At 54.0% G+C, this 10,781-nt stretch overlaps 1 protein-coding gene across 1 annotated transcript; it reads left to right on the forward strand.

Moving 5' to 3' along the window:
• Window positions 1–5,603: 5,603 nt before the first annotated feature.
• S1PR4 (sphingosine-1-phosphate receptor 4) lies at window positions 5,604–10,721 on the forward strand. Its single transcript, XM_084884388.1, has one exon. The coding sequence runs from the start codon at window positions 5,704–5,706 to the stop codon at window positions 7,015–7,017; it is 1,314 nt and encodes a 437-aa protein (XP_084740514.1). The 5' UTR covers window positions 5,604–5,703; the 3' UTR covers window positions 7,018–10,721.
• Window positions 10,722–10,781: the final 60 nt, after the last annotated feature.

Here is a 10,781-nt window from a genome sequence, read left to right on the forward strand (position 1 = left end):
GAAAATACTTTCAACCTACAGAAGTTGCAAAAACGATTGCAATGAAGTCTTATCTACCCTTCATCTAGGTGAGGGGTCAGCAAACCATCAGCTTTCTGCTGTTTTTGTAAATAAAGTTTTATTGGCACACAGCCACACCCATTTACATATGGCAGCTTTTCCTATGGGGGCCAGAGTTTTGACAGATACTGTCTGGCCCTCAAAGCTGAAATTATTTTCTCTGGCTCTTCTCAGAAAAAAATTGCTGACCCCTGAGCTAGGTCTGCCCATTGTTAACCTTTTGCTTTATATTTCTCTATAAACAAAATCTAAAAGCATATTATATAATCCATAGAGAATATGGACATTTTTTCCTTAATTTTCTAAATAATTTGAGGGTAAGTTGGAGCTATGGTGCATCTTTACTCCAGAACACCATGTATTTCCTATGGGGGGAAAAAAATCTGTTATATAAGCAGAGTGCAATAGTCAAATTCAGGAAATCTAGCATTGATACAATAATATATATTTTAAATATATTTTTATTGCTTTCAGCGAGAGGAAGAGAGAGAGAGATAGAAACATCAATGATGGGAGAGAATCATTGATTAGCTGCCTCCTGCAAGCCCACAACCCCAGGTATATGCCCTGACTGGGAGTCAAACCCTGACCTCCTGGTTCATAGATCAGCACTCAGCCAGTGAGCCACGCCAGCTGGCATTGATACAATAATATCCTCTAATACAGCTCATAAGAAAATTCCCCAATATTGTCTTTTATAGCACTTCCCCCAATTCTAGTACCCAGTCGGGACCCACTCACTGCATTTAGTTTCATGCATCTTGGGTCTCCTTTCATCCAAGACAGCCTTAGCCTTTCTGTCTTTCGTGAACTTTCATGACCTTGACTCTGAAGAACTATAGTCCAATTGTCCTGTGGGCCGTCCTCGGTGAGGGCTTGTTTGATGCCTCCCATGACCTGATGCAGGTTGTGTAGCTTGGTGGGAATATCACAGAAGAAGCGCTGTTGCCTCCTCAGTGTGTGAGACCATTTACTGCATTTCCAGTGATGCTGACTTGGTCTCTTGGTGAAGGCTGTTACCCAAAGGGGCCTAGCCCTTGGCGGGCGTGCCTAGGGCCGGCTGGTAATGTGTGGGTTCTTGACTCGTGCAGGAAAAATTTAACAATACAAGTCCCAGATGACTAGGAGGGAACGTTCATTAAAGCTGGGGACAGCGAAACAAGAAAGGGCTTAGCACAGAAGAGCAACAGAGGGCCTAGGCTGGGTGTCCTGCTCTCTGGGAAGTCCGAGGAAGGAGGCTGGGAACAGGTTCAGGGGTTAGCCTGGCACAAGCTACCGCTGTCCATTGCTCCCTGGTTGCAAGCCTCCTGGGGGCCTTTAGAATTTAGGAGATGCAGGCCTGTGGGGGCAGACGTGGGGGAAGAAGAGGAAAGGGAATGGCAGTGGGGGCTGCTCCTGAGAGGGAGAGTGTGCGCTGGGTCCGTTGTCTTGAGGTTTTTATCTCTCTCTTGCAGGGGGGAATGTAAGGGGGATGGTGGTCCTCAGGGCAGAGTTTTAGGAAAATATTCATCAGTTTTCTAGTGTGCTCCTTCAGGGTCGTGGTCTCCACTGATTGGTCAGTGCCAGGGCAGGGGGTCATTGGTCATTGCAGCTGGTCCCTGGTGTCACCCACCGGGTTTGACTGCTTGTCGGGGCCTGGAGCTGAACTACAATTGAGGCCTAGATGTTCTCTCTCAGCAGGTGACCCTCTGGATCTGCTGTAAATTGCTCGGCCAGTTTGGTTAGCTGTCTGTCTCCGTCTCCTAGGCCACTTGTCCTGGCCTGCTGGCCTGTCTCAAGGGGACATTCAAGGGTTTCTTGAGTAAGATATTTTTCTCTCTGTCATTGATATGTATTCTGTAGGAAAATACGTTGAGATTATGTCGATATCCTGTTCCCCAACAAAATTCCATTCAGTAATTTTTAATATATTTTTATTGATTTCAGAGAGGAAGGGAGAGGGAGCAAGAGATAGAAACATCAATGATAAGAGAGAATCATTGATAGGCTGCCTCTTGCACTCCCCCTACTGGGGATCGAGCCGCAACCTGGGCATGTAGTGCCCTTGACCGGAATTGAACTCGGGACCCTTCAGACTGTTGGCCGATGCTTTATCCACTGAGCCAAACTGGCCAGGGATCCATCCAATAATTTTAGCATTTATTGTTGATTATTTCCTGGGCCAATTAATGCTATGACGATTACAGAAAAAGTGATTTTTCTAACTGCTGTTGGGTAGCTACCTAAGAGTGGAATGTTGGATTATATGGAAATATTTTTTCTTCTAATTTTTTTTATTGTGGTAAAATATGCATAGCATAAAATTGACCATTTTAACCATTTTAAATGTACTGTTCAGTGTCATTAAGTTCATTCACATCTTATTATTATTATTATTATTATTATTATTAACGTCAGAGAGGACCGAAGAGGGAGACAGAGATAGAAACATCAATGATGAAAGAGAATCACTGATCAGCTGCCTCCTGAACACCCACTACTGGGGATCAAGCCTGAAACCCAGACATGTGCCCTTGACCAGAATCGAACCCGGGACCCTTCAGTCTGCAGGCCGATGCTCTATATCCGCTGAGCCAAGCCGACTAGGGCCATTCACATGGTTATGTAACCATCTCCACCACCCATCACCAGAACTTTTCATCTTGTAAAACTGAAACTGTTCCCATGAAGCACTAACGGCCCTTCCCTCTCCCCTAGGCCCTGGCCTCCACCATCTACTTCCTTCCTCTCTGACTGTAAGGTCACTCATTGCTGGGGCTCAGGTAGCTCCAGGTTTGGCTCCTGCCTTTCTGTGACAGGTCCCTGTCTCTCAGAGCACTTTCTTACTTTCCGACACACCAACAGGTTCCAGGCTCAGCCTGTGCTCTCCCTGCCTCACTACCTTTTTTATTTCATTTTTTTAAGGGGATGATAGTCAGAAGCCAAGATCGGGGTGTTTGATGCTCTCGTTGCTATGGAGTAGTTCCAGTGGACAGAGTCAGGAAACAGATTTCTGTTTAAATCACAAGTCCAGCCCTGTAATGGTTCACAGGCCAATGCTCTATCCACTGAGCCAGACCAGCGAGGGCCACGCTGACACTCAGTCCTGCTCTTGGGGTTCCTCTGCATTCCCCTGTGCCATTGTCACCTCTTCTCCCCCAGTGAAGACCTGGCTCTTAATATCAATACTTGCTACTGTGCTCAGCCCCATGGCACACGTGATGGTTTTAGAATCACTACCCCCATACCACTCCCGAAAGCAGATCTCCTAAACAAGTTCAAAATCCCTTTCAGTTTCTTTTGTCTTTAGAGCAAGTACTGTGTCCAAAGATTGCATGGGCAGGTTCCTTTGCATTTGTGTGTGATTTTGCTTTTCATTTTAAATGCAATCATGATCATTTCTTTTCCATTTTATCCCATCTTAAAGCTCCTTTTCTCCATCCTTGTTGACTAAAGCAAGCATTTACTGAGTTTAAAAACTATGTAAAGCTCAGCTGGCGTGGCTTAGTGGTTGAGCGTCGACTTATAAACCAGGAGGTCATGGTTCGATTCCCAGTCAGGGCACATGCTCAGGTTGCAGGCTGGATCCCCAGTGTGGGGGAGTGCAGGAGGCAGCCGATCAATGATCCTCTCTCATCGTTGATGTTTCTATCTTTTCTCTCCCTCTCCCTTCGTCTCTAAAATATATATAGTTTTTAAAAACTACTATGTAAAGAGGGGTACTCAGAGGGTATCATTCCCTCTTTTCAGTTTCGATCCCCCTACCAGCCTCATTGGTTTCTCTCCTGTGTTTGTTTTGCAAAAACAAGCAGGATGTGTATGTTTTACCCTCCCTTCTTTATTACACAACACGTACCAAATGACCTAAGCCAACTTGACAAGATGGCCTGGAGATCGCTCTGTTCACTCACCGAGGCTGTCCTTGTTCTCCTTCACTGCTGTCTGCTGCTCCACTGCGGGGGCAGCCTAATTTACCAGCCTGTCTGCTGTGCATAGGCATGTGGGGTGCTACATAATATTTTTCATTAACAAACAACAACAATAACCGTCTCTGTGTTAACTTGCATGTGGTTAGAGCTGTGGCTTCAGGGCAGGTTCTAGAGGGGGCTTGTGCTCACAGCACAGACATCTATCGTAAGATTAGATCAGGTATGATGTGTGTGGGTGTGGCCGTTCTCCCAGGCAGCAAGCGATTCACCGGAGAGGCCGTTGTTGGACAGCTCAGCCGTGCCAGTCACACTGCTCGGTCATGGCATTGTGCTCCTGTCCTGGATCTGCTCTCTGGGCCAGGGATCAGGGCCCAGCGGGGACTGGAGTTTAGTGGAGGCTGGGGCTCCACTAGAATTGGGGCTTATCTTGGGATCAGGGCTCAGCCCAGGGCTGGGTCTCACTCAGGGTCGTGAGTGAAGATCAGAATCAGCTGAAGGCTCATCCAAGGTCAGGGGTCAGCCTGAGCTCAAAGCTCAGTCTAGGATCGGAGCTGAACCTGGGCCCAGGGCTCAGCCTGGGGTGCGAGCTCCATCCCGGACCTGGGATGAGGATTCACTCCCGGGTGCAGGCTGAGTCTCGGAACACCCAGCGTGTGTCTCTGTTAATGTGTACGAGGCAGGCCGTCCCCGGGGAGGCCAGCACCGAGGGCCGCTGTCCTGCTGCGCGGGGCGGTCCTGGGAAAGACTTGGCTGCCTTTCCCACCCCGCCCGAGCCTCAAACCGCAGCTGCTACTCAGCTTCCTGCGCGGCCCCTCTTCCCCAAACCTCCCTTTCAGATCCGTTACTGCTTGGTCACCTCAGGCGACACCTTGAGCTGAGCTTCCCTGTAATGGCTCCGCTCCCACAGCTGAGCCGTGAGCCCCGGGAGAGGTGCCGGGCAGGGGCCACGGTCCCCTGGGCACCTCCCCGAGCTCCTGCCCACCCACCTCGGTGGGCACGCCTGTGGGCCGGGCAGGGGAGCCTGCCCCCCCCTGGAGACCCAGGCAGGACTGCGCCTCACCTCTTCAGGTGCTCACACCTCAGTCCTCAGCCATCTCCGCCTGGGTCAGCCTGAGCCGGGTCAGGTGGACATGGGTGGGAATGGGGATGGGGTGAGCCCCCATATTTCCTGTGAGCCCCTCTCCCCCAAAGTGAGGGGCTGTCCTGGGTGGAGATCCCTAGCTCTGCTCCTCGTAGGGCCAGCTCAGGGGACAGGAGAGACAACAAAAGGGCAACTAAAAACTCTGCCACGCTGGGTGCTGGCCCTGGAGAACCCTGTGTGTTTGTAGGTGGTCCCTTCCCACTGGGTGGCCCTCGGCCTCTGTGCCCTCTTCTGGGGTGGGCGAGCCACCGGTCTGTCGTGGGGATAACGTGGGGGCGTCCGCACCTTGAGCGAAGTGGCCAGCGGTGCTCGTGCTCCTGTGAGTGCGCAGTCACTTGGCACACACTTATTAAGCACCTGCTGTGTGCCAGGCACAGGTGAAGCCGTTGGGAAGACAGTGAAGGAATAGCTGGGTCCTGGAGGGACCCCCCTAGCTGGGAAGGGTGGCAAGCGCTTTTGGGGGGTGCGTTTTCCCTCCCGCTGGGGCCCCTCCTCCCTGGGCTTTCGAGGAACAGAAGGGGCCGAAGGAGGGGTCTGGAGCAGGAGCAGCTGCAGCGCCCTCCGCCCGACCCGGGGTGGGAGCGGACCGTTGAGATGCTCCTCCCCTCCCAGGCCTCACCCCCACCCTGGGGGTACCTCGAACATAACAGGAAATTTCAAATAACAGGAAACCAAGACCGGGCAAGGCAGCAGCTCCACCCTGCCCCGGGCCCAGCCACCCCGGGCCTCAGTCTGCCCCAGGGGACCACGATGAACGCTACGGGGTCCCCGGCGAAGGCCCCCGACGCCTGCTGGCAGCTGGCGGCCGGCGGGCACAGCCAGCTCATCATCCTGCACTACAACCACTCGGGCCGGCTGACGGGGCGGGCCTCGCCGGGGGACGGGGGCCTGGGCGTGCTGCAGGGGCTCTTCGTGGCCATGAGCTGCCTGGTGGTGCTGGAGAACCTTCTGGTGCTGGTGGCCATCGTGACCCGCATGCGGTCCCGGCGCTGGGTCTACTACTGCCTGGTCAACATCACCCTGAGCGACCTGCTCACCGGCCTGGCCTACCTGGTCAACGTCCTGCTGTCCGGGGCCCGCACCTTCCACCTGGCGCCGGCCCACTGGTTCCTGCGGGAGGGCGTGCTCTTCATGGCGCTGGCCGCATCCACCTTCAGCCTGCTGTTCACCGCCGGCGAGCGCTTCGCCACCATGGTGCGGCCGGTGGCCGAGAGCGGCGACACCAAGCGCGGCCGCGTGCTGGGCTTCATCGGGCTGTGCTGGCTGCTGGCCGCGCTGCTGGGCCTGCTGCCCCTGCTGGGCTGGAACTGCGTGTGCTCCTTCCCCAGCTGCTCCAGCCTGCTCCCGCTCTACTCCAAGGCCTACATCCTCTTCTGCGTGGTCATCTTCGCCTGCATCCTGGCCACCATCATGGTGCTCTACGGGGCCATCTTCCGGGTGGTGCGGGCCAACGGGCAGAAGGCCTCGCGGCCCCCCTGCCGCCGCAAGGCCCGCCGGCTGCTCAACACGGTGCTCATGATCCTGGTGGCGTTCGTGGTCTGCTGGGGGCCCCTCTTCGGCCTGCTGCTGGCCGACATCTTCGGCTCCAACCTCTGGGCGCAGGAGTACCTGCGGGGCATGGACTGGATCCTGGCGCTGGCCGTGCTGAACTCGGCGGTCAACCCGCTCATCTACTCCTTCCGCAGCCGGGAGGTGTGCCGGGCCGTGCTGGGCTTCCTCTGCTGCGGGTGCCTCCGGCTGGGCCTGCGGGGGCCCGGGGACTGCCTGGCCCGGGCCGTGGAGGCCCACTCCGGAGCCTCCACCACGGACAGCTCGCTGAGGCCCAGGGACAGCTTTCGGGGCTCCCGGCCGCTCAGCTTTCGGATGCGGGAGCCCCTGACTAGCATCTCCAGCGTGAGGAGCGTCTGAGCCACGGCCGGGGACGATGGTCCAGCCGCCAGGTGCAGGCCCACGCAGGCCCCCCTCCCGCCCTGGGCGAGGCCCAGGAGGGGTGGGCCAGGGGCCTGGGAGCAGGCAGGGAGGCACCAGGCAGGTGGAGGGAGAGGACGGAACAGGGCAGCCAGCCAGGGGTCCCAAGGCCCCGCGGTCCTCCTCACGGTCCCCACGTCTGCTGATGCCAGAGAGGCACGCGCTCATCGGAACAGAGGGCACCCCGGAATGGGGACAAACGGGGTGACGAGGCACGCCCCGGTTCCTGTGTGATTCTGGGAAACCCGGGCTCCGTCCTGGGAGTCTCAGTGGGGCTCCCGGGCAACAGGGACAGACTGTGGAAATGATGCCCTGACAACATGGAAGTTCAATGATGGTATGAGATGTCTGTGCCTCCCTCTTATTCATGTGTTTGCAGAGGGAGGAGGGCATGAGGGCGGTGGGGCGGCCAGGAGCCTGCAAGGAGGCATGTCAGTGGCCAGGGAAGGCCTTGGGTCTGTGTACTTGGTGGTGGTGGTGGTGGTCGTGGTGTGGTTGTGAAGGCAGGTGGTTGTGTGTGTGTGTGTGTGTGTGTGTGTGTATGTGTGTGTGTGTGTGTGTGTGTGTGTGTGTGAGAGAGAGAGAGAGAGAGAGAGGTGCGGGGACAGAATGGCTTGTGCCCATGAGCATGTGCTGTGCCTCTGTGGCAGGCCTCTTGTTGGGGGGGCGGGGTGTGTGAACACACCTGTGTGTAACCGGCCCAGTCTTCTGAAAGTCTTTGAGCAATACAAGGCTACCAGGGCGGGCGGGTGGGGACAGTGACAGTTGACACCCGCCCCTTCTCGCTCACTTCCCCTTTCCTACCCCATCTCTCATCTTGGTTTCCTGGCAGCCTCTTCCTCCACCTCTAGGTTCTGCATCTCTTGGGACCCCAGTCCGGGGGCAGCAAAAGGGCAGTGGCCTGGCTCTCCTCGCCTCAGGAGCCTTGCCTACTCTCTAGAGTTCTCTTCAGCACTCACAGCACCCCCCTGTCCCCTGCAATGGGCTGGTGGCAAGCACAACCCACTGCGTGAGGTTTGTTGCTCAGTGCTTGCCACAGTGAATTGCATCTGTGTGCCCCGGCTGGCGATGGTGAAAGGGTCTACATCTAGTCAGGACAGGAAGCCACGTGGCTGCTGAGCACTCGGGAAGTGGCCAGTGAAACTGAAGAACTGACCTTTGAACCCATTTGCATTTAAGCAGCCTATGAGACAGCGCAGGTGCACACCCTCAGTACTTGACCCCCTTTGGCTGGTAGGCAGCTCTCTTTCTCCATCCTCCCGGGACCCAGCCAGGGTCTTCCTGCTCTGTCTCACCGAGTTCTCCGGGGAGCCCCCGCGTCTGTTTTTCCGCTGCAGGATGGGGGTTTGGGGACTTGAAACCGTTTACCTCTCTGCCCAACAGAGCAGCCACTGGCCGTGCGCAGCTAGCTATCATGAGCTAGAATGAAAGGAACATTTAAAATTCAGTTGGCTGTTTTGGTCGGCTGGGGCTGCCGTATCAAAGTACCAGACGTGACAGGGCTTAAACCACAGACGCTTATTTCTTCTGCCGCAGTTTGGGAGGCTGAAGTCTGAGGCCAAGATGCCAGCAGGGCTGGTTCGTTCTGAGGCCACGAGGGAGGATCTGTTCCTAGATTCTGGTGTTTGCTGGCAATCTTTGGTGTTCCTGGGCTTGCTGATGCATCACCCTCATCTCTGCATTCATGTAACATGGCATTCCCCTTGTGTGTATGTCTGTGTCCTAATCTCCCCATTTTCAGAAGGACAACCAGTCATATTGGTTTAGGGCCACCCTTGTCCTGTATGACTTCACCTTACCTCATTACATCTGCGATGACCCTATTTTCCAAGTAAGGCCTCATTGGAGGTCCTAACCTGGGGTTAGGACTTCAACACATTCATTCAACCCATAGCAGTCACGCTATTACGTTTTAAGCGCTCCATAGTGATATGTGGCTCATGGGAACAGTGTTGGACACTGTCGAGGCAGAATGTTTTCATCATCACGGGAAGTTCTGTCAGACATGGCCAGAAAGAGGTTCCAGCCTGTATCTGGGAGCACAATAAGCTGGAGTAGGTTTTACATTTCCCTGATGCTGGTTCTGGGTGTGTTTATCTGGGGCAGCAGTAGGCAGTGTGGGGCTTGGTGGAATTTGGGATGAGTGGAACTCACCCCCAAAACTCTCAGCCTGTGTTCTTGGCCTGTGCTGAGCTGGTTTAGCTGCCCCATCTGCCCTGTCTACCCTTTGGGTCTCAGCTTTAGCATCACCTCCTCCAGGAAGTCTCTTCTGATCTCCTCCTCCCCACCCCCCTATCCCCAGGCCTCCTCTGGACTCCCACAGCTGCTTTTGAGTCCCATTGTAGCGCCAATCGCACCGGGTCACCCATCTGTCTCTTCCCCTGGACCGCAAGCTGTGACAATGGAGATCTTGGTGGTGTCTGGGGCCTGGGAGCATGCAGATGCTCAGTGACCTGGAGCTTTGGAAGCACTGGATCAGCAGCATGCCTTCCGCTGAGCCTCGGGAACCTCCCCCAGTCCTCCTTCCCTATCCCAGCCTCCCTCTGCCAGGGGCAGAATAGTCCCCAGAATCCTTATCTTCTGCTGTTAGATGTCTCAGGTGTCCGCAACCCATTGTCATTCTCCAGCTCTGCTGAACACCCTGGGCTCAGCTTCTTCTGCTGTCAAATGAGGACACCGATAGCCTCTGCCTTCCTGGGATGTTGCTAACTTGAAACATAATAAGACCCTGGAACTATCACGTGTATGCTTTTAAATGAATAATAATAGCAATGCCTTATTTATCACTCAGTGCCTAGGGTTGTGTAATCACTTTCGCTTTAACTCATGCAATCCTCACAAAACCTCTCCATTAACTCCATTTTATAGATGAGAAACTGAGGCCCAGAGAGGTTAGGTAACTTATTCAAGGTCACACAGCTGGGAGGCAGTAGAGCTGGGATTCAAAACCAGGCAAGTGGCTTTTTGAATGAATAAATGAATGAATGAATACCAATTCCTTTCCTCCTTGGAAAACTCAAAAGCCATTTCATTCTTTGAAGGAGGACTAGTTGAACCTCCATATTTTAGACAGAAAAACAAAAGCTCAGGAGAGCAGGCAGCATGGGCAGCTCTAGGCAGCCATGTTCAGGCCCCTATCTTTTTGTTTTGTTTTGTTTTGTTTTGTTTTGTTAATCCTCACCCAAGGATTTTTTTTTTCATTGATTTCTTTTTTCCTTTAGAAAGAGTGGAAGGGAATGAGAGGGAGAGAGAAAGATAAACGTCTATATGAGAGAGACGCATCAACACATTGGTTGGTTGCCTCCATCATGCACCTAGACTGGGGCTGGAGATCGAACCTACAACCCAGGTACATGTCCTTGACCGGGAATTGAACCTGTGACTTTATAGTGTGTGAGCTGGCACTCTAACCACTAAGCAACACTGGCTAGGGCCAGGCCCCTATCTTGACCTGTCTCTGGATGAATGTGTGTGTGTGTGTGTGTGTGTGTGTGTGTGTGTGTCATATATGTTCCTATCCTGGCCTGGAAGATTGGGGGTGCAGGTAAAAGAAGCAGGTAATAAACATTTGGTGATGTGTGCCTGAATGACTTCTTGTCTCTTTCCCTGCGCTGCCAGGGCACTCCTGACTCCTCAGGCCTAGGACCTCCCTGGAGAGGCCTGCAGAATGGCTGGAAGAGAGGGAAGAATGGCGGCTAGGAAGG

Source organism: Pipistrellus hanaki (assembly GCF_964339955.1).
Source record: "Pipistrellus hanaki genome assembly, chromosome: 5".
Classification (NCBI taxonomy): domain Eukaryota; kingdom Metazoa; phylum Chordata; class Mammalia; order Chiroptera; family Vespertilionidae; genus Pipistrellus; species Pipistrellus hanaki.